We start from the raw sequence: 27,270 nt of genomic DNA on the forward strand, positions 1-27,270 counted from the left end.
AGACTGTGGCCACTTTATAAAGCTGATCTGTGATCAGACTCAGCCCACAGCAGAGGCCTAGGCAACAGACCTCTGAGGATTGGCTTGCACACCCCCTCAAGGGTAAGGAGGAGTTCTGTCCCTGTCACAGGTCCAGGCTGGTAGGGGCAGCTGAGGCCTGGTGAGGAAGTGAGAAACCCCACCCTGCAGGCCTGCAGGGGAGCCCTGCCAGCTGTCAGGACCTCAGATATCAATAGGCCCCAATCGGGACACACATATGCATGCAAAAGCTGTGCCCAGCCTTTCCCAGGGGTGTGGGCCTCCCAGGACTTTTATTGCCTTGGTGGTGCCTTTGAGCTGTTTGTTAGTGTTGGAAATGCCTCCGATGACCCCATTTAAAAAAATGCAGAGTTCATTAGGCATGAGATCAGGATGAGATGAAGAAGCCATTCTTGTATAAATGGTGTTTCCAAATCTCCTGGGATGAGATGGGCTTATGTAGCTCAGAAGTGCTGTGAAACTCAGAATGGCGGGAACAAGCTAAAGAGAGTGTCTAAGTGGAAGGAGTTGGTGTTAACAATGGAAGACTGTCGTGTGCTCATTCTCTGAGGCAGATGAACAAGAAGTCTGGGAAGATGGAGTGGGTGAAGGAGGGTAAGGCAGGGAGGCTGCCAACGTTTCCTGGAAGCCAACCAGCTGAGCCCAGATCAGGTGTCACCCCATTTCGGCATGCTCCTCACTTCCTAAGGGTCTGAGGGTCTTGTCCAAAAACAAGAGCAACAGCTTGCATGGCTTAGAGATCTCAATTTTGTGCTTACAAATTAGAGGTCTTTTGTCTAAGGATCAGAATCTAGATAGCTGGGGCCCAGAGCCATGTTCTTAAGTAATGGTGGATTCCACTGCTCGAGGGGAGGGAAGAGTATTTGTTGGCTGACTGGAAGTATAGAGGAATGCCTTGATGGCCATGTTGGTGAGTGGATGGATGGATGGACAGATGGATGGATGGATAGATGGATGGATGGATGGATGCATGCATGTATGCATGGTAGAGGGATTAATGAATGGGTGAGTGGATTAATGGACTGCTGAATAGATGAATTAGTGGACAAATGGATTGCGGTGTTTCTCAACCTGTGGGTTACAACCCCTTTGGCAAAACTCTATTTCCAATAATATTTACATTATGATTCACAAAAGCGGCAAAATTATAGCTATGAAGTAGCAACAAAAATTATGGTTGGGGGAGCATCATACCATGAAGAACAGCATTAAAGGGTCACAGCAGTCGGAAGGTTGAGAACCACCAGACTAAATGAATGGGTGGATATATGATTGTATAGTTTATATATAGTTTATATGTGCTTATATAATAGATAGAAAAATGGATGGGTGAAGGGAAGGTAGATGCATAGATGGATGGATGGGTAAGTAGATAGGAGAGTGGGTAGGTACATGGGTTGATGTGTGGATAGATAGGCAGATGGAGAGAGGGAAGGATAGGAGGGTGGACGAGTTGGAGGATGGATTGGTGGGTGGATGTTCAGCTTAGCAGCTCTTTGGATAAAGAGTAGACAGGAAAGTAGGTAGAGTGCTAGAAGGACGCCTGGGTAGGAGGAGAAGAATGAGTAGAATGAGAGAATGGGAGGTAGAGCGTGAGTAGATGGACAGGCATTGATTGGAGAGAGCTACAAAGACTTGCTAGCTGCCAACGTGTTCTTGAAGCAGTTGGAATTTCCATCCCTTCCTCCACAGCTCAATCGGTAAATTCCATCTTGGGTAATAGATTTCTGTGCTCTGGAATAATTTGTTTAATGACTATTTTTTTTGTCCCTAGATCATTTTAATTATTTGAAGAATTTTAAAGTGGCATCAATGATTCTGGACTATGTCCTACTGTGTGACTCTTGTCAGTTTCCTGTCTCTGGGTCTTTGAATTCTAATATGACTTCTAGACTGAGGGTGCTTATCTCTGCTTGCCGGCCAGAGCTGGATGGATGGGTGAAAAGAGGACAGATAGATGGATAGTGGAAGAATGGAAGGGCGGATGGATGTGTGGACAGATGGGTAGATGGGTGAATAAGAGAACCAATGGATGGGTGAGTGGCTAGGATAGACAGATGGCTGGGTAGCTAGGTGGATTGTTGAGTGGATGGACAGATGGGTAGGTGGACGGACAGATATCAGGACAGATGGATGGATGGGTGAGTGAATAAAAGGATGGGTGTATGGGAGGATAGTCAGAGTGGTGACACACACTGTCTCAGCAGGAAAGCAACATCAGCATGTGGACTGCTTGGTGTGTGGCAGCTCTGTCAGTGGCAGCTGTGTGTGGCATCCGTCAAGACACAACCACAGTCCTCCGAGTTACAAAAGATGTGCTGGGCGATGGTACGTCCGATCCTAATGGGGGTCATGGGTGGTATGGGAAGGGGTGGGAGGTGAGCCAACTCCCAGTACCTGAGGACCCTCCCCATACTAGCAGACCCCAGGGTTAGTGGCTGGGCGACCTCTCCCTTTTGGGCTGTAGCTTCTCCTTTCTCTCGGATGCCACTTCCTAGGCATTAGCTCATTCTCTCGAGACAGAGATTAAGAACTTAGGCCCCAGGATTCCTGAGAGTCAAACCCTACTTATTTAACCTGAGTCTCAGTTTCCTCATTGGAAAGTGGGTGGAGTCATCTGGAAAGGCCTGGTATCGGGAGAGGTGAGTGGGGTGACTTGTGGAGACCCACATGGTTCCTGGGGCACAGAAGTTCAGGTACAGGTGCCTTTGGACCGTAAGTCCTTGTTCCGTACCCTGAGAAATGAGGACCTGCTGTGGCCCCCGTACCTGACCAGGGCTCCGGTGAGGATGCTGCAAGATGATTTTCTATCTACTGATCTGAGAGCCTCAGAGCCTCTCGTGTCTTCATTTCATCACTGAATGGAGGCTGTTAGTCTGGCCTTGTCTGTTCCCCTGAAGTTTATAATTCATGAGACTTTAAACATGGATTTATAATCCATGTTGACTTTAACAAGCCATGGAGTGAGGGAAATCAAAAGGGAGGGAGAGAAAGGAAGCCCATCAAGGTTTGGAATCTAGCTACAGGGGTGGGAGTGACACCCAGGATGTGAGCTCACTGGGTGCTGGTCTGTCTTCTTGAACTATTTCCTGGGGGTGGGGTGGCAGGATGAGGTCCCACAAGTAGGGTGATGCTCTCAGGCGGTGCCTGGGGATTGAGAAGGGGACCCTCCTGGCTGACACCTGTACCTTTCCACAGCCATCTCAGGCACAATTCAGAAGAGTGACGCCTTCCGCTCCGCCCTGAGGGAGGTGCCCGTGGGTAAAGCCCGTGGTGACGGTGGAGGGCCCTTCTTGGGTGGACTGCTTGGTGGAAGTGAAGGGAGCAGTGGTGGGGGAGGAGGTCTCTTGGGGGGCCTGCTTGGTGGGAGTGGAGGAGGTGGTGGTGACCTGTTGGGTGGAGGCCTATTGGGTGGTAGTAGTAGCAGCGGTGGGGGGTTGCTGGGTGGTGGTAGCCATGGTGGGGGTTTGTTGGGTGGCAGTGGGGGGCTGCTGGGTGGTGGTAGCCATGGTGGGGGTCTATTGGGTGGCAGTGGGGGACTGCTCGGTGGTGGTAGCCATGGTGGGGGACTGCTGGGTGGCAGTGGGGGCCTGCTTGGTGGTAGTAGCCATGGTGGGGGACTGCTGGGTGGCAGTGGGGGCCTGCTTGGTGGTAGTAGCCACGGTGGGGGTCTGTTGGGTGGTGATGATAACCATGGTGGGGGGCTATTGGGTGGTGGAGGGAGCAATGGTGGGGGGCTGCTGGGTGGCAGTGGTGGGGGACTGCTAGGTGGTGGTAGCCACGGTGGGGGTCTGTTGGGTGGCAGTGGGGGACTGCTAGGTGGTGGTAGCCATGGTGGGGGTCTGTTGGGTGGTAGTGGAGGGCTGCTGGGTGGTGGTAGCCATGGTGGGGGTCTGCTGGGTGGCGGTGGTGGCCTTTTGGGTGGTGGCAGGCACCGCTATGATGACTACAGACGAGCTGAATTCCCCCGAGGTGTCGGTGGTGTCCCCTACAACGACTTCCATGTCCGAGAGCCTCCCCCCAAATACACCAATGGCAGACAGCTTGGTGGCAATTACAAATACGGTCACATTGAGGCGAATGACAACACAGCTCAGCTGGGGGGCAAATACCGCTATGGGGAGATCCTGGACTCTGATGGGAGCCTCAGGGACCTGCGGCACGAAGACTACCGTCCTTCAGACTCTGCCTACCACCGCGGCCCCGGGAGGTACAGGTCTGCAGCGGACCCGTCCTCGGCGGGCAGGCTCCACCGGCGCGAACTGAGGCCTGGAGAGATCCCAGCTGGTGTGGCCACTGGAGCACTGGGCCCCGGAGGCCTGCTGGGCACTGGGGGCATACTTGCAAACGAAGGCATTCTGGCAGGCCAAGGGGGCTTGCTTGGAGGAGGCGGTCTTCTTGGAGATGGAGGACTTCTCGGAGGAGGTGGTGTGCTCGGTGTGCTGGGTGAAGGAGGTATCCTGAGCACCGTCCAAGGCATCACTGGGTAAGGAACTGAGCTCCACCTACCAACAGGTGAGCCACAAACAGGCAACCATGCCCTGAGGCTGAGGAGAGGTTAAGAAAGGACATCCTGACAGGTCCAAGTTACACAGTGTGCAGTGTTCACTTGAAAGAGGCCAGAAGCCTGGATCCAGCACTGCCTCTTTTATTCGCGTGTGACAGACATCAGGACATTCCTTTCACCTCTCTGTCTTTCAGTCTACTGGAATGTAGAACGATCAGAGTAATTCAATTTATGAAGAAAAAAAGTGAAGGATTTAAAACTATGTGACAAATGCTATACCATATGCTATACCTTATGCTATAGTCTTATGATGAGGCACATTATAATTATTAATTATAATTATCTATTATAATTCCAGCCATGCCCAGGTTCCCTGCTATAGTCATTTGACTCAACCAATATATTGTGCTCTTATGATGTGAGGGACACAGCCCAGGGAACTTGCTGGTGGTGTGTGGTATTGGAGAAAGAAGCTCCACCTAGTAGAACAGTCCACAAGGACTGGTGGGAGCTTCTGGTGAATAAGAAAGCACAGAATGATGGAGAGTCACCACCCTGGGGTTCAGGGCAGGTGGCTTCAAGCTTGAGTACCCTGGCTGAAGTTTGAGGATTATGCAGGAAGGATCCAGCAGGGGGCAGTCTTCACAAAAGATTCAAAGGAAATGAAGGGTACAGAACTGCACACAGATGTCCCCAGGGGTGGGATGCTCGGCCGTGGTCTTTTTGCCTTGAACTTCTCTATGTTTTGTCCACGGAGCTCAAGTATCTCTGTGGTAGGAGGACAGAGTGTGGGGAGCAGAGGAGGCGGAGTGAGGGAGGGTGTTCTGTGGCAGAGGGCGGCAGCAGTCGCCAGCTCACCTCTCTTGACTGCATGCAGGTTGCGCATCGTGGAACTTACCCTTCCCCGGGTGTCTGTGAGACTCCTGCCCGGTGTGGGTGTCTATCTGAGCTTGTACACTCGTGTGGCCATCAATGGAAAGAGGTACGTGCCCTAGGTCCAGGAGAGGTCCCTGACAAAAGAGCTTGGGCAAACTACTTCTCCTCACCATGTGTGGTTGCTGCATGGTGGGAGACCGAGTGTCTGCACTCCGAGTCAGCCTGTGGTGGTGCCTTCAGTAGTAAAGGCAGTTCAGGGCCTGGGAGGCTGGAGGTAGGGAGTAGCCTAAGTTCCAATACACTGTGTCTTCTTGAGTTCACTAGCAAGGCCACTCTGCTGCTTCTGGGTGACTGTGGCCACAGGGAGAGCACCTTTCTGGTCACCCACTGTGGGGACCTTGGAGAGTGGAACTCATTTCCTTGGGGTGGGGTGGAGTCACATCTACAAAGTCAGTATGGTTACCTTACAAACTAGAGTTTTTACCAAACGCTGTTCCTAGCCTTTAAAATTCTCACTGGCTGTGGGTGAGGGAGATTTGTCCCGATGCCTTGAGGCGGTGGGATAGCATTTCGTTTAGGGCTCCGAGACGTGGTGTCAGGAAGAATTGAGGTGACAGGTTCCTGACAGGCCTGCTCAAGACTGACACCTGGTGGTGAGAGTGGCTCATGGTCTCATTGGTCACCTGGTCTCCTCTAGCCTCATTGGCTTCCTGGATATTGCAGTGGAGGTTAACATCACCGCCAAAGTTCGGCTGACCATGGACCGCACAGGCTACCCGCGGCTGGTCATTGAGCGCTGTGACACCCTCCTGGGAGGCATCAAAGTCAAGCTGCTTCGGGGGTGAGTGTGAGGTGGAGAGGAACAGGGCAGGACTGAAGGGCACTGCAGTCACCCATCCCGGGAAATAAGATGGTCTCACACAGAGACCACACATACTGAGAGACTGGTACCTACTTGGTGGTAATTCAAGGGCTGCACCCTTGAGCCTAGGATATGGGCATCCATCCACCTTGGAGAAACTTGCCCAGGTTCAAATCTCAGTCCCTCTGTGCCTTGCTGTGTGACCCCGAACAACTCTGAGCCCCAGATTCCACATCTGGGAAATGGGGTAAATTCTGTCTTTGGGGACCAAGATAATGAGCATAAAAGTAGTTGGTATAGAATCTGGCATGTTGTCAGAGTTTATGAAAGTATATCCCAGAGGGCTCAAATGTCCATGAGTGTCCTAACGCATAGAGCAGTTTCTTGTCTGGTTATAGTCAGCGTACCCCTGGTTGGGGGTGTGTGTGAGAGATTTTTTTTGTCTTCTCTACAAAGCACTATCTTTTGTCCAGCGAGTTGTCAGGCCTACGTGTTGTCCCCAGGTCTGGGAGATCTTGGGTGAGAGCCCATTAGTGACAGCTCAGAGCACAGGGCCCATCTGTTCACTCCCTCAGTTTTTGGGTCTCTAGTCCCCATTTTCTCTCCTGTCTTACTAATCCTTTGACCACATCACTGCAGCCCACATCTCATGTGCCCTCTAGGACTGAGAGACTCACTGTGCAACCAGAATTCCACCCCCCTGCTTCAGGTAGCTTCTCTCCTTGTGCTTCCGGATGGATAGGAGCAGAGAAAACAACGCTTCAGGGTTCAAAGCGCGAGACTTTCACATTCTCTTCGTTCAGGAGGTCAGATGACGGAGGTGCAGAGGGAGCTGGCTATGCTGCTCACGGTGGTCCTCCTTCTGCTTCCTTGGTTACATCAGGCAGACACCAGTGTCTCCACTGCCCCACCCCTTCATGCACTCAGGCCTCTGCTCTGAAGCCCGAAGTGCGTGGTTCCTTCCTTTTACTCAGATGGGAGGAATTTTCTGCAGTCAAACCTTGCAGTGTCCTTGTCTAACAACTTAGAGCTGTGTGTTACTCCCTGACGAGCTGTCATTCATTTGCCCACACCCTGTTTCGTCCATCTGTTTCTGTGACAGTCTATAGCTGTCTACAGACGCCGTTTACAGGAGGCCTGATGCATCTCATCACTTCCCCTAAGGAGATGCACATAGATTAGTGGCACACCATCTCTGACACACCAGTACATGTGCATCTCAGGCATACTCCCAGGGACCTCAGGAGAACCAGGACAGGATCAGCCCCCCTTAAGATGAATCCACTTATGAGGAGGACCAAGGGGCACAGCGAGCCTTGGAGGTGTCCAAGATGCTGTTTTTTTTTCCAGGATGTCTCTCCACAGCTTGGCGGAGAAGTGGCAGTTGGCTCTTTGTGGGGGAGAGGGTCAGTTACAGTGTAAGGGGTGAACAGGAGTGGTGTTAAGAACTGAGCCCTCCAGGGAGACTGTCTGTCTGTCTGTCTTTCTATGCATCATCTGTGTGCATGACCCATCTCTGGCTTTCATCAGCTAGGATTCAGGTGAGCATTGGTGATCCACTCTGATCAGGTTTCCTGCCTTCTTCCTGCTCTGTTAAATAGCTCCCGCCACCAAGTTTTCAGTCCTACTTGCCTGTCCTCGAGTGTGACCCGATGGGCACATTTTCTTGACTAGATTTCTCCTATTGCATCCATACATGTTTTTTGAGCCCATGGAATGTTCTATATGCCATACTGTGAGCTTAGATATATATTCATTTGTGCCCAGGCAAAATGACAAGCTAATAATAGCCCTGCGGAGGGAGCTGCAGGGAAGGTCTGGGTAGCTAGGAATTTGGAATATCCCAGCCTCTCTGGTATGACAGAGGCCTGGTATCTGTGGTTTGTGGAAAAAAGGAAAGAAAGAAGGAAGGAAGAGAAAGGGAGGGAGGAAGGGAGAGAGAGAGAGAGAAGGAGGAAGGAGGAAAGGAAGGAGAAAGGAATAAAGGGGAAGAGGAGACGTTAAAGAGAGAACAGAAGGAAGGGTGGGAGAGAGAAAGGAAAGGAGAAAGGAGGGATGGAGGGATGGAGGGATAGAAGGAAATTTGTTGTTGGCCTATGTGGACAGGCCTGAGGGAGAGCCTTCTGTCTAGTGCCACTGTCCAGGGCTCAGGGGCTCTCAGTGCTCAGAGCTGGAACCAGGCACTGGTGTGGCTGGACACCCAGAGCCCTCCATGCCTGTGAGTCTCCTCAGCCTGCCTCTCCCTCTGTAGGCTTCTCCCCAACCTGGTGGATAACTTAGTGAACCGAGTGCTGGCCAACGTACTCCCTGACCTGGTAAGGATGGGTGAGAGGGCTTTGTGTCTCCAGGGTCACACAGGTGACCCAGTGGGTTGGAAAGGGCCAGGTTGGTTGGGACCATTGAGTGGCAAGATGGGAGACCCAACCTGAGCACCCACAGCTCTGGACCCCAAGCTGGGGTGCTTTCTTTTTGAGTGAAAGCTCGAAACCTGTTTCCCATCTTAAAGATGGGAATTAGGAGAGGTCCCCTTCCTGGGCTGTGGTGAAGACGCAGCCCACAGGGAACAGTCAAGCCATCCACACCGCTTGCTGCTTCTGCCATGTGTACATGTTGCTCCCCAGCTTTTATACCTCCTGAGCTCCTTGGTGTCTCTTTCCACAGCTCTGTCCCATTGTGGATGTGGTTTTGGGTCTTGTCAATGACCAGCTGGGTCTCGTGGACTGTAAGTGTGCCTTCTTTGCTGTGGTTGCCAATGTCTACTGAGGACTGCTTGACCTAGCCCCAGGGTTGTTGCAGTAGCTGGGAGGAGGGGGCAGGGTGGTGGGCGGTGAGTGAAAGTCCCAGAAGTTCCACAAGCATAGTCAGGCCTCCTGCACTGGCTTAGGGCCTGGGAGGCATGGCCTAGACAACAGTCAGAATTCTGTGTAGAAGCCTGGCTCTGCACTGGCAGCTATGGAAGTGGAAAGTATCCTCATTCTCTAAAAGAAGGCATTTCAGTTCCTGACCAGACCCTGAGGACCAGGCTGCAGTGCAACCATCAGTCCTGGATTTCTGAGATGGCTCCCGAAAGCAAGGCAGTCCCCTGGCATCTTCTCTCACACGGCAGTACCCACAATGCCTCAGCTTTTAACTCCCGTGGCCACACAGCACAGTCTTATTTTCTATGAAGCCCATGTCTCTGCGACACCAGGCCCCTTGAGAATGACTTTCCAAGACTGGGAAAGAAAGTGAAGAAGATGATGTGTTTATTACAGGGAGTCAGGGAAATGTAGATCCAACCGTGGAGCACATTGTGCGGCCTTAAATGTTCCCTGGCGCACCATGGTTCACACCTTACGGAGTTTGTCACCATTGGGATCTGTCTCCCAACTCTGCCGCAGAATCTAAGAGGTGACATTAAACACACTTTCCAAAGGAGGAAGTGAGCTCCAGAGAGGTGCAGGGACTCGTCTGTGGTCACACAGCAAGGAAGAGTCAGAGATGGGGTTGGAACAAACTGGCTCTTCCTTGAAGCTGGATGGAGCCTGGGTCCCCACACCACCCCCAGCCACATGCATAGGTATGGGGAACTGGAGGTTTGCTTTGCTGGGAAGGGACCGTAATGTGACATTCTTCTTTACGCACAGCTTTGGTGCCTCTCGGAATACTTGGGAGTGTGCAATACACTTTCTCCAGCCTCCCACTGGTGACCGGGGAGTTCCTTGAGTTGGACCTTAATGTAAGTGATAGACTGGGAACTTCTCTCTGAAGTTGAGTGTGGACTTAGCATGGACGCTCACACACACGCGCGCGCACACACACACACACACACATACACACACACACACACTCACGAGGTATTAGCACATACTGGGAACAACATCTGATCGGGACCCTTTGTGGACTAGAGACCTTCTAGGACAGAGCTGAGAAGCATCCTCACCCACCATTCAGTGCTTACTTTGAACCAGGCACGTCCCAAGTGAGGGCTTTACTGATGAGCTGCTCAGTGTGTTCTCAGAACTGCAGGAGTTGTTTTTTCTGGCATAGAGAGGTAGTTCCATTATCAAGATCACACAGCTAGTGATTGTGTTTGGGCTCTGAACCCAGGCATCCAGCTGCTAGTGTCTGCAGCTGCTGCTGGGGACTTGGGACTGCTGGAGAAGCACTGGCCATTAATTAGCATGCTAGTATGAAGTTAACGCGTTTTCAAAAGTTTGGTTGGCAGTGTTTGCTGTTTTCCATAGTATAAGCACCCCCACAGTGGCCAGTTCAACCTGGGAAACATGACTTCACTGAAAAGTTGGGAGATTGGATCTCGTGAGCTGGGGTGAACAGATCCTCCAGCACTCCGTGGATCTTGCACCTACTGTGCATGGGCACCCATGCCAGCAGATCCTCCCTGGGTCATGTGGGCATGATGCTCCCCTGAGCCTTCAGCACAGGTACATGCCCATGTTACATGGTTGTACAGACACGTGTGTCCATTGCAGAGACATGCTTCCTGGCCTGTACCCACTGCCGAATGTGAAGCAGGGACTAGAACAAAGCTTCTCCTTTAAGGGAATTTCTGATCTATTGCAGGAGAAGCCAAGAGAATTCTTTAAGCAAACAGGCAGTTACAGACCTAGCGCCATGACAGAACCTAAAACAGTGACTGGGACGCACTGGCAAAGCCAATGAGGGCTTCTAAGAGGAGGCAGCCCTTGAACTGTCGATGTGTGCATGCGCATACATCTGCACCATCTAGGGTCTGTTTGGTTAGAGGAATGCAACAAGTAATGAGCAGGGAAGGTGGGGTGGTAAGGAGGTGGGAGGGGACCTGGCCCGGTGCTGGCCTTGGTGGCTGAGGTGCAGAAAGAAGGTGAGGGCAGAGTAGCTAACCTCTGAGTCCAGAGAGGTCCCTGGAGCAGTGCTCAGGGCATTATCTTTGGAGATGGGTGTACCAATGTGGACCGTGCAGGTGCAGGGGCATGCATGCATGGACTCCCTGTGATGGGCTGAGACATTGGATCTGTGCCGTAGTATATGTATGCACGCATGTGGGTGTGCATGCCTGCGTGTAATTGTAGCTGTAACTGATCATAAAGCAGGAGCTGCCATGACCCCCTTCCCTTTCAAGCAGAGAGAGATCTGTCCAAAACAGTAGCTCAAAATCATGGGTGCAAACAGGAAGGACTGTCCAGACACCTCCTTCCAACCTTCGGTCTCATGTTCTTCCCTCCCCTCTTCTATGCTCCTCAGACTCTAGTTGGGGAGGCAGGAGGTGACCTCATTGACTACCCCCTGGGCCGGCCAGCTATGTTGCCCAGGCCACAGATGCCAGAACTACCCCCCATGGGCGACAACACCAACTCCCAGCTGGCCATCTCGGCCAATTTCCTGAGCTCGGTGCTGACCATGCTGCAGAAGCAAGGTGCATTGGACATAGACATCACTGATGGCATGGTGAGTCGACCTAGCAGGGCACTGAGCGGCTGGCCTGGGTCCTTCCTAGCTCATGCTTTGGAGGAAGGACTGAGGATGGTCCTGCCTTTTACCTGGTACTCCAGTTAACCTTTTCAATGGTGATCTACCCACCCATTCACTCATCCACCCATCCATCCATCTCTCCATCCATGTCTCCATCCATCCATGTCTCCATCCATCCATCTATCCATCCATCCATCCATCCATCCATCCATCCATCCATCCATCCATCCATCCACCCATCCATCCATCTCTCCATCCATGTCTCCATCCATCCATCTATCCATCCATCCATCCATCCATCCACCCATCCATCCATCTCTCCATCCATGTCTCCATCCATCCATCCATCCATCCATCCATCCACCCATCCATCCATCTCTCCATCCACCCATCCATCCATCTCTCCATCCACCCATCCATCCATCTCTCCATCCATCCATCCATCCATCCATCCATCCATGGTCACTATGTCTCTCTCTCTCTCTTTCTCTCTCTCTCCCTCCCTCCCTCCCTCCCTCCCTCCCTCCTTCTTCTCCTTCACACCCCTCTCTTTATCTTTCTGACAAGTGGTACTGCCTTTATCATTTGAGGTTATAGGAAGTGAGTAGATAAGAAGGAGAAATGAAGGGATTCAAAGGAGGCCAAGCAGACGCTAGGCTGTGCCCACGGACTTGCCCAGGATTCCCTGGATTTTACAAAGAATTCTACCAGAGAAGACAGATTTGGGCTTGCCTTGAACACACAGGCCATTTGTGTAGATAGACAGCCTGGACTCCATCCACTTAGCCACACAACTGCAATATGGTCTACACAGTGGCTCCTCTGGTGTGTATTCTTGAGGTGTTAGGCTTTCCAAGGGATGTGTCTGTTTTAGGGTGCACTGGGATCTAGGCGACTCACATGGCCTTGTCTTTGTTCCACAGTTTGAAGATCTCCCTCCACTTACCACTTCCACATTGGGGGCCTTGATTCCCAAGGTATGTAAGCAATCCCAATGGCTGTCCTTGTCTCTACTTCTTTTATGTCCTGAGGGGAATGTCTCCACGTCACTGTAATATAGAGTTAGTACTCTGCAATTTTAAGCAGTGCCCCCTTGGTAGAGAAAATAGGAATCATGGCTGGAGGTCTCTGCAGGCCGTGATGACACCTGGAATGGCTTTGCGTCTTCAGTTGGGCAGGGGTCTAGCCTGGCTCCTTGGGGTTCAGGATGGGTGTGGAGGCCAGATTCTGGTGAGGGAACACAGGAGGGTCAAGGATGAAATACCCTGAACTCTGATGGTGGGCCAGCCTGCACAGTCTCTCCTTGGCCTGGCCACTCCTGGGCTGGAGTTTGAACTCAGTGTCTTGCATATTCCAGACAAGTGCTCTCCCCTCTGTGTGACTTTGGACATATAGTCTTGGCATTTTTGAGTTTATTCTTCTCATTTTTAGAAAAAGGCTCATCCAGGTTGTCCAGAGAGACAGCCAGGGTTGGGCACACACAGGCAGAGGGAAATCCTGGAGGGGTTGTCAGGTGTTTGGAGGAAGGCATGACTCAGCATATTACAGCTGCCAATGACCTCACTGGCTAAGCCTTTGGTTCTTCTCATCTGAAAATGAAGGCCCAGAGTGGGCATTTGCAGATGTTAACAGCTGTTCTTGCTGATATCTACAGATTCCCTTTCAAGTGGCCCTGTAAAGGCAGAACGAAGGCCTCTCTATTCACAGCTCTAGTTCTGAGCACCAAAGAACTCTATGGATGGTAGAGGCCACACGAGGTGGAGGATACTCATTTAGAGCCCTCTGGATCATTCCTCATCTCTCTCCATCTGCCCCTTTAGTTCAGGAGATAGAGAAGCCATCAAAACTCAACAAGTGACCATTACCGCCCTCGTGTGCTTGGCATTTAAATAGCAGAAGCAGCATTTTGAGTTCTAAGCCTCTGCGGTTCTATCATGGACCTGAGATACTGGACCACTTCCTGTCCACACCGCTCCTGATATCTCATGAGACTGTCCCAGAATCTCCTCTTTCTTTGGGAGACAGATCCCATTCTCAGCTGGGCAACAGGCAGAGAGATCACACACAGAGCCAGAGCCTGTTTACAAGAACACAGGGCTTCAGAGGTCTCAAGATGGTCTTAGAGGTTAACACTAGACAAGGTGGCAAATGGCTTGACTCATAGAGCTCTGGTGGCCTCTTGGTGCTCTGCTGCTCTGGGGATACAGTTCCAGCTGCCTTGGGGTCTCCGAAGGAGGCATTACTAAGTCTCAGAGACATTGCCTTTTTTGGTTGGGGCGTTTGGACCCCAAGCTTCTCTGGGAAAACATCCTGAAAATCTCTATGAATAGACACTTGACCAAACGTCTGATTAGTTGGGGTTCATGCCCTTGAAGGTGACTTTGGAGGCTGAATTAAATAGCTGAATTTATTGAATTTGTTTGTGGACCCAGAGTTTGTACAGAAGACTATCAGCTTTCTTATGTCTTTTTAGGCATAATCGCCCTCGTCCCAGTCATGGGCAAAATCTGCTTGAGAAACAGTTGCCTCCCACTCCCTCTGAAAGTGACCAAGGGTTTGTGCAGTGTCCAGGAACTGCTTTCCATATTTAGAGTTTTACATGGAATTAACTGGTATTTAGTAACTGTGATAAACCAGTCTTTTAATGAGATGTCCCTTCAGCAAGTTAGCTTTGGGGAGCTGATCTGACCCCAAGTGCTTGCACTGGGGTCCCCAAGGGGACCCAGCTAGTCCCTGCTGGTGAACTCTACCTTGAGATGACTTGGGGCTACCTTCACATCCCAGGAAGGGTGTAAAGGGACCTGCGCCCTCTGCTGGTCTTAGACAGTAAGCTGTAACAATTGTCTCTGGCCTCTTAATTTCTCTAGTTCAGGAAAAAGAAGTACCCGGAGTTTGAGTCGCTGAATTAATAAAATTTTGACTGTCACTCAGAACCTATTCTAGTGCTTCAGGAGACCCCACTTGGCTCTCAGCCAGATCCTGAACATCTTCATGTGTCTGGTGTTGAGCTTGAGGCTCCACCCATCTTGTCACACGTAGTTTGTGTGGTGCTCCCATGTGAGGGGATCAGAGAGAGCAGACTCTTGCCCTACTCAACAGCAGGTCCATGCCTTTGCCTGGACTGAGTGGGCATCCCACCTTGAGGAACCACTCCACGCTCTGCCCACTCTGTGTTTGCTGACAAAAACCCACTCCCGATGACCCTGTTCACTCAGTCTGGTTCCTCCTGCAGGTGTTCCAGCAATACCCTGAGTCCCGCCCACTCACCATCAGGATCCAGGTGCCCAACCCCCCAACTGTGACCCTGCAGAAGGACAAGGCACTGGTGAAGGTGTTTGCCACCTCTGAAGTTGTCGTCTCCCAGCCTAATGATGTGGAGACCACCATCTGCCTCATCGATGTGGTATGTGTCTGATGGTGAAGGCATCTGATGGTGAAGCCCCCCCCCACAGCTATATCTAAAGACAGATCCATAAGGTCTCCCAGGCTCCCTGTCCTCTTCACAGCCCCACAGCCCCACCAGTGGTGAGCCATCCAGCTTAGGGGTCAGGGAAGCTGGCTCACATCCAGCCTTAGTCACTTTGACTGTGTGACTTTGGGTTAATGACTTCCTATCTCTGGCCTGACTTTTTCCTCTCCTTGGGGAGTGTCATATGGGCATCAGTAAGCTGCTTGGAGCAACTTTGGGGACACCATGAAAGTCTTGAGGTGTACCTGCCAGTGTTCAGACAATAGGCAATATGCATTGGACACTATTATGTATTATACCTTCATGTAGACAAGACCAGGGTCACCAGCACACCCAACCACTCACGCAAGCATGAGCTCACACACCCATCACCTCATTCACCACCAGCTTATGCAGCCATCAGCTCACACACTCCTATACTTATACACTCACACACCCATACACTCACACACCCATACACTCACACACCCATACATTCATACATTCATACACTCATATCCTCACATACTCACACACCCAAACACTCTCACACCCATACACTCACACACCCATACACTCACACTCCATACACTCACAGGCCTATCAGTTCACACAGCCATCAGTTGACAGTATTATACACTTGCACACTCATCACCCACCTCATACACCCACCAGCTCACACACCCATATGTTCTTTGCACTGGAAACAAAAGTTCTCCTTCCCAGTTATCTTGAGGTCTGATAAATTCTTGTGAACCCTGTCACTTTGCCGTACACTTCCCAAGGACTTATTAAAATGAAAACAATCCTTCTTCCCTGGTTCCCAAAGCCCTCAGAAGGAAGTCAAGCTTCTAACAATGTCCCCCAAAGTTCTGCAAGGTCTTCTCTTGGTCACATTCAGTGCTCTTCCAAAAAGTCAAGTGTGATCTAACCACAGGGCCTTTGTTAGGCTGTTCCTTGATGTCTGCATGGCTCGGTCACTTGCTTACCGTAGGCTTCTGTTCAAATACCACCTTCTCAAAGGCTCCCCCGTATCTTAAAAACCAGCTCCTATCTTCCGAAATCGCTCATCTAAAATGCAGCCCCCCATACTGCGTCTCCCTGGCTTGTAGCCTTATTCGATATTACAAAATACATTTGTGAGATTATTGCTGGGCAGAGATTGATCTCATTCATTGTCAGATCCTCAGAGTGCAGCACAGGCCCCGCACATAGAAGGTAGCAAGAAAACATTTTGCAAAAAAAAATACGCTAAGGGCTGCTCCCTCCTCTGAGTGAGGCTTTTGGCACTCAGGGCTCTGATCTCATCTGCTGTCTTCACAGTGCCTGCAGCTCCAGGACCAACGAGGTCCAATAGCCTGGAGCCTATTTCTAGGCTGGAAGGTGGTGCTCTTGGCTGAATCACGATAAGCCATTGTGGTTGGGGCAAGTGGAGTGGGGGTTAGGGGTAGGGGGTGTCATCCGTTCTGGGCATCATCAGATGTGACTTGGGGATGGGAGTGTGTGTCATGTGTACCATGGTGAGTTTCCAACAACAGCTCAGGTGTGTGAGCTGGCTAAGGACCGGGACAGAGTGACCCACCACTGAGATTGTGGTCCTGACTTCCTGAGCCCACATCTCTGCCTGGTCTGGCCCAGATCATTCCACCTCAGCCTCAGAGTCCTCTCACCTTCTTGTCCAGGGTTCTGTTGTATAATACCTCCTTCTTCCTTGCCCCAGGGCCTTTGCATATGCCTCCCGCCAGAACCCAGACTCTCCCACCACTTGTCATCTGCTCAAACCCACACCCTTCAGTCCCCAGCACAAACACCAAGCACAGGATGGCTTCCTATGCCAGCTTGGATCCTTGCCACAGGCACTGGGATCCCAACTCTTCTTCATCACTGTTTACCAATGCTGTCCCCTTTGTTTGTTGGAAACAGACATTAATTTTCATGGGGCTGTTTCATTTTATTTTATTTATTAGGGGAAATCAGTCAGTGGGAAGTGAGAATTTTTCCCTTGATGAAGCTTCTGTTTGAAGAGGCAGAGGAGTGTAGATATTTTATGCCTCTCTTTAGGGGAGGGCAATTATGATTGGCAGGGGTCCTGTCCAATGGCATCTTCGGTGGCTCATCCCCAGCAAGTTTCAAGCCTGTAAGTCCCATCTCCAAGGGACCTTGGGGAACTTTGTCAATACCTACAGAGCTGGTGTTGGCATGTCTCAGAGAAACGTTCTCTCAGCCCCTCCTGAGACTTGTGTGAAAACAGCAGTGGGTGTTGGCTGACCTCTGCATGCGAGCCATAGGTTTGGGGTGCTTCTGGAAGTCTCATGCTTATGTGGGGGCCAGGCCTTTTGACAGAGTGACTTACCTTTTGAGTGAATGGGGCACCAGTGGGCACTGTACACTGTGAGCACTCAGCTGGCATCAGGAGGTGAGAGAACGCTGAGGCTGAGGTGGAATGATCTAGGCTAGACCAGGCAGGGATGTGGGCTCAGGAAGCCAGGACTGTAGTCTCAGTGGTGGGTCACTGTGTCGGAGTCCTTAGCTGCCTCACATACCTGGGCGATGCTGGAAACTCACTATTGTAGGCGTGGCACACATTCCCATTCCCAACTCACATCTGATGATGCCCAGAAAGGATGACACTCCCACCCCATCCCTGGCCATCATGGCTTGTCATGCTTCAGCCAAGAGCACCACCGTCCAGCCTAGAAGTAGTTCATTTGTCACGGATATGCAGACACTTTGAGGACACGGCAGTACCGTAATGCTTATGACATTAATGGTGCTTATTCTTCTCCCCCTGCCTCCAGGACACAGACCTCTTGGCTTCATTTTCTGTGGAAGGGGATAAGCTCATGATCGATGCCAAGCTGGATAAGTAAGAGGCTCTGTGGTGGTGGGTTTCTGCTCCTCAGAGCATGCCTTCTGTACTGAGACAGCTGGTGTTGGCTCATGCAGGGCCACCAGGCAGGGGTTGAGGTCAGCTATGTGGCTGTCACAGCTGGGTAAATCCAACAGGCTAAATCCAAGAGATGGTAGAGGTGACCAGGGTTCTGTCTGCTGAGACTGCCATGAACCAAAGCCAGGAAAAGAGCCAAGAAAACCTGTCAAGAAGTGCATTAGGGGTCACCAAAGCGCTGGTGACAATAAGTTGCTAGACTACTCTTAGCTCTTTATCTACATGTTGTGGCCTTCTTAAAGATCTATGGCATCAGGGCCTTCATTCTCTTGTTTTAGAGGTGAGAAACTAGGGCTCAGATAGGTGGATGTGCTAACTTAAGGCCACCAGAGTAAAGCTTGGAGCCAGTGCAGGTCCGGGTGTCTCCACCTGAATCTAGAGTCCAGAAATACCATTCAGATCCCGATGCGATCACTGACTGGCTGTGTGATGCCTGTCAGCTGACTTCTCTGAGCATCAGTTTTCTCATCTGGCTACCACAGCCTTTACCTCACAAGATGCATGAGAAAGACCATCATTCATTGGGGCAGACTAGAGGTTACAGAAGTGTCTCTGTTTAATCTTGACCCAATTCTGTAGAAGTAAGTATTACTGTCAAACCCATTTCAAGATTAATGAGACCTTACTTTGGGCTGTCAGTCCACATTTAGTTCAGGATAAGTTTTCCTTTTGATGATCAGTGTTATGAAGCCCAGCAATGGTGCTAGTTGGCTACCCAGGATGGTCCAGCAGGTGCCGGAGGGGATGGCGAGCCATGAGTGGTGAGGAGAGCAGCCATGGGCAGACCAGGGGCTTCTGGAGAGGAAGAGTGGGGCTTTCCACTGGGGAGACTGATATGAACAGTTTGCAGAGTGTCAAGGCATTTGGAGGGTGTGTTGGGAGAAGAGTGGTAGGCCTGGACCTCAGGATGTTCAGCTTGGAAAATCTTCTCCTTGGGAGGCTGCTGTCACCCCAGGTGGAAGATGAATTTTGCTTTTGAGAAGCCACAAAATCCCTCTGCCTCCAGGGAGAGTCTGTGAGTCTGTTGAGGCAGGACTGTGGGGTTCACTGAGAGCCTGTTGGTGCAGAGTGTGAACTCACACCTAGATCTCTCTTAGAGTAGGACAGGAACAGAGCACACAGGCTCAGGGTGAATCCTGCTACCTATCTTTAGTTCTGTGACTGAGCTGAAAGACCCCGCAGCCTCAGCCTGGGGTCCGGTATGCTATGAGGATTAAGGGAGATACAGGTAGTCAGTGTCCATGCAGAGCATTGGTCATGTATCACACACAAACATTCCGACAGCCTCAGAGAGATCCCTCATTTAGTTCTGGCAGCCATCTCCTCTATGGGAGGGGAAACTGAGGCACAGAGGGGCGAGGCTCCTAAGATCTCACAGCCAGTCTGTGGTAAAGCTGTAATTCCAGGCTTATATCTATCAGCATGGTGTCTGAAACGTTCTTAGTGCTCAGTACAGGACAGTGAGCTGCTCTCAATCGGTTCTGCCAGGAGAGTCTTCCCGGGGATGCTGGTGGAGAGGCTTCTGACAATTGCTGCCAGTTCGAGGCCATTATTGCTTTTAATGGACCACATTCTTCTTCTGTAGGACCAGCCTCAACCTCAGAACCTCAAACGTGGGCAACTTTGATGTAAGTATCAGGACTTAGGCATTAGAAGAGACCTTTTGAGAGGTCCATGCCCTCTGGTCCTAGCCGAGACCAGCAAGGTTGGGATTTGCAGGGGCTTGGCAATGCCGCTGTCGCCCCTTCTCATGGATGGAGACTGAGGCTACAGTGTGAGAAAGGGGTGGGAGGTGAGCACACATCAGCCGCTCAGCCACAACGGCACCGCTCATCCTAGAGGATGCCCTGGGATCTCACCCAAGTCCTATTTCTTCAGAAGGAGGAGGCACAAGGGCAACCAGGTGCTAGGTACCCATCTCTGCTCTTGAAGTTGGGGGGGACAGGACCCATGTGTGACTGGATGAGCATTGCCCACTCATGCGAAGTCTCCATTTTCTCCTACAAAAGGGAACTGGGTATGGACTCATTTCTCTTCTAAATATCAGGCCTTAGCACGCTGCCTTTTAAGAGTTCATAAACCTGAGGTGCTTAGAGTCAAAGACCATTTCTTTTGTTTATTCTTGGGTCCCCCACCTAAAGCTTTAGATCTCTCTCTCTCCCTCTCCCTCCCCCTCCTCTGCTTTTGGGCAGACCTGGGTGATACTTGTGCACATGCTGAGAATGGCAGGCCCATTCATCTTGTCACTTGTTTTTGAGCTTCTTCAACCCCGAGCCTTGTAGTAGTGAAGTTGATGCCATGAGCCCAGTTTCAGGCAGAGAACCTGTCCCCAGCTTTGCAGCTGCCTGGCAGAGCTCCAACTAGAACAGGAATCTTTGGCTCCAGGTGGGGAGGCGTACCACATCCCACAGTCTCAGTGGATACGCATGAAGTTCCCAAGCACGGCCTCAGCTCAAAGCCTTTCCCCCTTGAATAGCCTTTCTCACGCAGTCCTCTCAAACTTCTTAGGACTTAGACAGTGTGTCAATCCTCCCTCTTTTCCTAAATAAGAACAGGAAACTCAGGGACTTTGCTGACCTACCATAGGCGATATGATTTGTCAGAGCCGTGGAGGGGACACTGGGAACTGGGTGCCCACACTTGGCCTGTGGGGAGCCCTGGGTAGGTGTTTGCACACATTGTTTGTTCTGGTTTTCAGTACCACTGCATGTAGTAGGGATCATCTACTCCTTTTTGGAGATGGAGAACCCACAGCCTAGAGAAGTTGAGGGCAGTCGGCAGCTGAACCTCAGCATCAGTGAGGGATCAGCTCCAGGGCCCCCAAGATGGCCAAAATCTGTGGATGCTCATGGTCTGTGTGTAAATGGTGCGGTGTTTGCATGTGGCCTGATGATCTTCCTGCTTACTTTCCGTCTGATCTAGATCATGTGACATGTGAGTGTGGTTATCATCTGTATAGTTGAGGGAATCATGAAGAGAAGAGAGACCTAAAACACATTTAGTGAAGATTCGTTTTTGTTTCTGTTGTTGTTACAGAGTCTTATACTGTTAGCTCAGGCTGGCCTTGAACTCATGGCGACCTTCCTGCCTCAGCCTACATATAATTCTTCTTATACTTGTGAAGCACATTGATCGAATCCTTAGAAACAGGGCTCATGGACACAGAGGCCTAGCTATGTGACTAACGGCCAGGCAGCTAATCCCCAGAGTCCTTGCAAGTCCCACTGCACAGTTGAGGAGGCTCAAGGTCAGAAAGGTTCAGAGCCTTCCCACAGGTCCCTGGAGGCTGAGTTGGGACACTCCTCAGCCTCCTGGGGGAGGAGCTAAGCCTTCTTTGCTACTTACCTCCTAGCAGCTTTGCTCTGGTCCTTTTCTTCTCTTTCTGTACTGTAAGCAAGTGGATCAAGTGCATGGAGAGGCTGTGACCTGGAACCTTTGGGGGTTCTCTCAAGGCAGCACAAGGCCTTCACCTTGAACTCCAGGTCCCTCTGAGTCTGTCAGAGCTGACTGAAGCCCTGCCTGAGCTTTGTTCTTCTTCCTCAGGTGTTCATCTTGGAAATGTTGGTTGAGAAGATCTTTGACCTAGCGTTTATGCCCGCAATGAATGGTAAGAATGGGTGCCCATGTTTCTCTGAGGCGCGTGGCTTGGGGACCTAGTGATTACAGACATATTGGGTAGGTTGAGTATAGATACCCGATGAAGTAGCATTTCCAGGGACTTCATTACAAGTAGATTGGTTTAAGTTTACAAAGGCAGATGCTCTTCAAGCTTAAAAACGAATAAGAGGTAATTTTAGATTGGTTTGAGACAGGGTCTCACTGTAGAGCCCAAGCTCATGATACTCCTGCTTTGTCTGTCTACATGTTGTAGACATGTTATAGGTGCCTGCTGGTGGCCCAGTTTAATGTTTTTACTTAGCAAGGAATGAACGCCCACATTTCTGTCATCAGGGTATAGCATTGCTCCCCAGCTCCCGCAAATGTTTCCTGTTTGGCTGCTTGTTTGGTTGTGTTTTTCTTATTCCTATCAGGATTGCCTGTGTGCAAAATTTCAAAGCACAGTATGCCACCCAGGGATGAGTCATCCAAACAGCTGAACATTTAGCGTTTCCTTCTAAACATTTAGCATTTCTGGCCCCTCAAGATCACCCCTGACTCCTTAGATGCCACAGCAGCCTTGCAGGTAGAAAGAGACGTGGCAGGACTGGACAGACCAGAGCTGGGGACTCTTGACCTGACTTGGTACCCTTGAGACAAGCTTTTTTTTAGTTTTCCCAGATACAATTTATCACCTTCAAATGTGAGAGATTTAACTAGATCTATGCTTCCCAAATAGGTTCCAAACAACAGCACCGTAAGAACAGTGTTCTGTGGCCAAAAGAGACTGGGGAACAGCGTAGTTCCTCCTGTAGGGCAGGCTCCAAGCATTCCAGCTGACAAGCCCTGCTGGGGTCCAGAAGGCTAACTTCAGCTAATCCCGAACTCCACCTACCCTTTCCTCTACCTTCCTCCTTTCCTTTCTTCTTTCTAGAACATCAACCAGCAAACCTATTAGCCTCTGACTTTGTTTTTAAAGTTTCATTTTGATGATGATGATGATGATGATGATGGTGGTGGTGGTGGTGGTGGTGGTGATGATGATGATGATGATGATAGTGTGTGCAAAATGTATGTGGGAAGGTATATGTGCCACACTGTGTGTGTGCAGATCAGAAGACAAACGTGTGAAGTTTATTCTCTCCCTTTTTTAATATATGGGTTCTGGAGATTCAACTCACATCTCCAGGCTGGAGCAGCCCCTTTACAATCAAACGCCCGCAGCAGTCACATATTGGGGGCCCACGTGCATCATTCCGTTCCTTCACTCAGCAAATCTTTCTCCTTGCTTCTGGTGCTAGGGACAGAGTCTTTAAGGAATTGACATGGGCAAGTGTGACGGGTGCAGAGACAGAATTAACGTGTCCTAGTTTCTCTGGTGACAGGAGTCGGGAGTAGGGCAGGAGTAGCAGCTGCCCAGAGTTACCGGCTAAGGTCTAGGAAGACTGTAGATGACAAGGCTTGGGAAGAGCCCACAGGGGGCTCAGAGCCCACAGGAGGGGTAGGATGTAGCTCACTTGGTAGAGTGCTTTCCTGTATGCGCAAAGACCTGGGTTCAGTCCCAGCACTCCTCAGCAACACAGCAAGTCTGAGGCCAGCCTGGACCTCTAGACGCCAACCCCAAGGTCGAAAGACTAAAAGACAGCTGTGGTCTTGTGAATGCTGGTTGCTTTTGGCCAGGCTGCCACCTCTTGGCTTCATGGATAACAACTGACTGACTCTTCCCACTCTCTTTATAGCTATACTGGGTTCTGGAGTCCCTCTGCCCAAAATCCTCAACATTGACTTCAGCAACGCCGACATCGACGTGTTGGAGGTAAGAAGAGATAAACGCTGGTTTCCCGTTCAGCTCTTGCCATCACCTTTGTCCACTGGGAGAGGAAGTGGTGCTGGGTAGTGGGTGGTCGGTAGGAGGGTGGGGTTTGTAGGAGGACAGTGACTTAAGTTCTTCCCTTCAAAGCACAGGACTGGGGCTGAGGAAACAGGGCACAAAGCTGAAATCTCTTATGCTTGTACCTCCCATTTTCCAGCTGGGAAAGCTGAGGTTCTAAGCAATACTAGGTGTGCCAATGGAGTGTGGCAGAGTTCACTGAACATCTGCTTTGTGCCACACATTTCAACGGGCTGGAAGCAAGTTCAATCCTAGCTCCAATCTGACTCTCCCAGACCAGCAGAGATTCACACCCCTGAAGTAACTGATTATTAATTACATTGATGGCAGGTGCCGTCAAATTCAGGGGCTTTGACTCCATTATAAGAGACACGTGAGAAGCATAGTGAAGGTTCATCCTGAGTATCACTCGGGAGGACATTCAAACTGGAAGTCACCCAGCAGACACTTGCTGGTGTTCATTCAGAGCTTTCTAAAAATTCTGCCTCCATCAAGGTTCTGATGTGGAAGGCACTGGGTTTTGGCTGGGTGGCCTTGGGCAGGTTATGTAACTACTCTGAGCCTCAGTTTTCCAATCATAGTCATGAGCCATCAGGTTACTTTGAGGATAAAATGAGAATCTAAATGGAAGAGATTCGCACAGCGTTTGGAATGCGGTAGGCCTTCTGAAAGTGTCTGCCATTACCTGTGCTATTATTATAATACTGCAGGGGGGACATCTTGGTGCCCTGAACCCAGAGAGAACACACTCCCAGAACAGTCCAAACCAAACTTTCTTTCACACAGGAAATTTCTTTTAAAGAATTCTGGGTATATTTACACTGCTCTGGGTGTGTAAAGAACACACACACACACACACACACACACACACACACACACACACACACACTGGATCTTGTTGGGAGAGCAGTATTCCTTCCACATCTGGAGAGTATTTCAAGGAGGTGACAGTGAGCTTGGACGGAGAGTGCAGGTCTGGAGCCATCCCCAGGGCTGCCTGTCCTGGCCCCATTCTTTGAGCATCTACAGGACTGAATCTGCACTACCTGAACCTGGGTCCTCATGAGAGCAGCAATTTCCATCCTGTGTTTTGAGGGAGTGATCTTGTGAGCCAGCATTTTCTGTACAGCTATTGTCACCAAAGCGCTGGGACTCGAGAACAAGCCTGGCATGGAGTTATTGTCCCTGTCATCATTTCACAGTTTGCTAAGCATGTGCCCCATGCTCCCTGTCATGAGTTCAGTCACAGCCCCAGCTTGGGGCCCAGTACAACTTCCAGCAGACCTTTGGACCCTTTATAATGGTGGCCCTGTAATGGCAGACAGATCACATACTAGGAGGAGTGTCAGTGGGGCAGACCCATTACCCAGAGTCACTCACTCTGCTGGAGTTTGCAGGGAAATCACACGCAGGGACCCCCCCAAAACTACCCCTGCATGGGGCTGACCCCACCCCTACCCCAGGGTTTTGGAACCAGGTAGGGATGGACTTCTCCTTCCTGACCAATGATCTATGACTCTTTCCATGTCAAAATATTTACTACTTTATATAAATGTGGTAAATATTGTCTTTATTTCTCTTTCATATCCCAGTAAGGGAACTGCATTGATATATAAATTAAGCTGTAAGATTAGAATTTATCCAGAGTCATAAGGAACCGTACAGTGTTGTACTGATGTGCAAACACATGCTGGGTTAGTTAAAGGTAAGGTCAGCTCTTGGCCTGGCCTTGCAGCCCCTGATAATGTTTCTCTCTCTCTCTCTCTCTCTCTCTCTCTCTCTCTCTCTCTCTCTCTCTCTCTCTCTCTCTTTCTCTCTCTCTCTCTCTGTGCAGAGGGGCCATTTATTTTTAGCAACATTTTAAATTTACAGATTTTTTTTTAAAAAAAGTAAGACCAGATCCTTTGGGAGTGCCATTTTCGTAGCTTCCCTTCACCTTGGCCCACTGACCAAAGCGGAGCAGTGAGCACCAGTACATGGGTCCATCAGCTCCCTGAGTGTCCTCTGTCCTGCTCAGGGTCTGCTCTGGGATGTGCTGTGTTGCACTGTGTTGTCCTGTCTCCTTCGAGTCCTGCCACCCCATGGAACCTCACTGTTTCACTGGCTTCACGACCGTGACATTTTCTGTTTGCGGGGAGGGCCTAATCTGAGACAGACCTGACGTTGCTTCCTGATGGAGCCAGGGTTGTCTCTATCACTGTCACCTGCCAAGACACAGTGTTCACTTGGCTTCTCCTGGACAGCCTGGCTTTCTGGTTGTCACTGCCTTCTTCCTGCCAGGCTTTCCGACTGTGAAGCCACCGTCTGTCCTCTGACACTCACATACCTTGTATAGAAGCTCACGGATGCCTCCATGTCCTGCCTCCCTTCTCACCCCTCACTCGCTTTGGCTGCTGTTAGCTCTGTGTGTTCTCCTGCTGCTATTCTATGCATAAGTCATTCCTTTTGTGCTTATTAATCAGAATTCTTACATAAGAAAGAGCTGTCTCTCACCTTCCACTACTTAGGTGTAATGGAACCTTCTGTTGGAAGAGAGGATCTCAGTGGGCATTTTATTCTGGTTACAATCTATGCACTATTTATTCCAGTCATGTGTCCTGGATTTGGGAAGACTGCAAACAGAGGCATAGGCCCACTTCTCTGATTTGATTGAAAAGGGAGACGGGGGACAAAGAGGAAAGTATCACACACCTTCCCCAAAGTCCTCTACAGGGCAACATAATGGTCATCACGCCATCTCACCCTGTCCATCCCATGAGATGGCAAGCGAGTGGCTGAGGCTGCAGCCAGTGACACTCACCTGCTCGTCCTGTTCTCTGCTCTTCCCTGAAGGACCTTCTGGTGCTGAGCACATGAGTGACAGAGGTAGACAACGTGAGAAGAAGTCAACCAGCTTCAGGGAGGATTGTCCTGGACACCGGCCTGGTCCCAAGTCTCTTCAGCCTTCACCACAGGTCCCCTCCCACCCTCCCACCCTTTCCTCCTCCTGCCCTCAGCCTGGGAAAGGATCCAGCCACTCCCCATTGGCCAACAATGCCATGCTCAGGACAGCCTGGGGACTGAGATCTTGTGCTTTCAATAAAACATTTCACTTTCCCTGCATTCGGGGTGTTTCCATGAAGGATCCTCCTGGGGCCTAGCATTTCCCTCCCTCCTTGTCTGTGTCTTGGAAACAGGCAGTGGATGACACACTGAGGGCCTGCAGAGGAGCGGTGGGGTGGGGGTAGGGATGGTGACTTGGATTCAGCTTTAGTGCTTTCTTCTGCACTCACTTTGGTGCATTTCTCTTGCCTCAGTTTCCCCACCAATGTTGAGTGGACAGAGGAGGCCTGGACTCAGGAGCAACAAATTAAAAACTATTGGACATCACATCTAGACTGTCATTGCCTCCTGGTGCTGTCATGATCATGGTGCCCTGACCCTTGTCAATTTTAGCGTTTTTTTTCTCCCCTTACTCTCCTCTTGTTTTTCAGCTGTGACTTGTCCTGGTACAGACGGGCAGGCAGTTATATCCCAGGTTCCCTCAAACTAATACCCACTTGCACGCTTGAACACACACACACACACACACACACACACACACACACACACACACACACAAAATCATCTCTCCTGACTCATCCCCCAACAGACCAAGTCTGCATAGCCAGTT

The 27,270-nt window shown here is 50.6% G+C and overlaps 1 protein-coding gene across 3 annotated transcripts; it reads left to right on the plus strand.

The window, feature by feature from the left end:
- Bpifb4 (BPI fold containing family B, member 4) lies at positions 1–26,720 on the plus strand. Of its 3 annotated transcripts, XM_087653917.1 has the most exons (17): positions 1–102; positions 2,247–2,367; positions 3,238–3,300; positions 4,012–4,525; positions 5,424–5,528; positions 6,120–6,263; positions 8,536–8,599; positions 8,946–9,006; positions 9,911–10,002; positions 11,508–11,711; positions 12,659–12,712; positions 14,968–15,138; positions 17,982–18,049; positions 19,716–19,758; positions 21,674–21,737; positions 23,467–23,543; positions 26,451–26,720. In XM_087653917.1, the coding sequence occupies exons 2-17, from the start codon at positions 2,262–2,264 to the stop codon at positions 26,472–26,474; spliced, it is 1,854 nt and encodes a 617-aa protein (XP_087510043.1). In that variant the 5' UTR covers positions 1–102; positions 2,247–2,261; the 3' UTR covers positions 26,475–26,720. The 3 variants fall into 3 exon arrangements, with proteins under 3 accessions (XP_087510043.1, XP_087510044.1, NP_001102679.2); XM_087653918.1 differs by lacking the exon at positions 1–102 and having other exon boundaries at positions 2,257–2,367; positions 3,238–3,810; positions 3,859–4,525; NM_001109209.2 differs by lacking the exon at positions 1–102 and having other exon boundaries at positions 2,262–2,367.
- Positions 26,721–27,270: the final 550 nt, after the last annotated feature.

This window comes from Rattus norvegicus, chromosome 3 (genome assembly GCF_021556685.1).
Source record: "Rattus norvegicus strain SHRSP/BbbUtx chromosome 3, alternate assembly SHRSP_T2T, whole genome shotgun sequence".
Classification (NCBI taxonomy): Eukaryota; Metazoa; Chordata; class Mammalia; order Rodentia; family Muridae; genus Rattus; species Rattus norvegicus.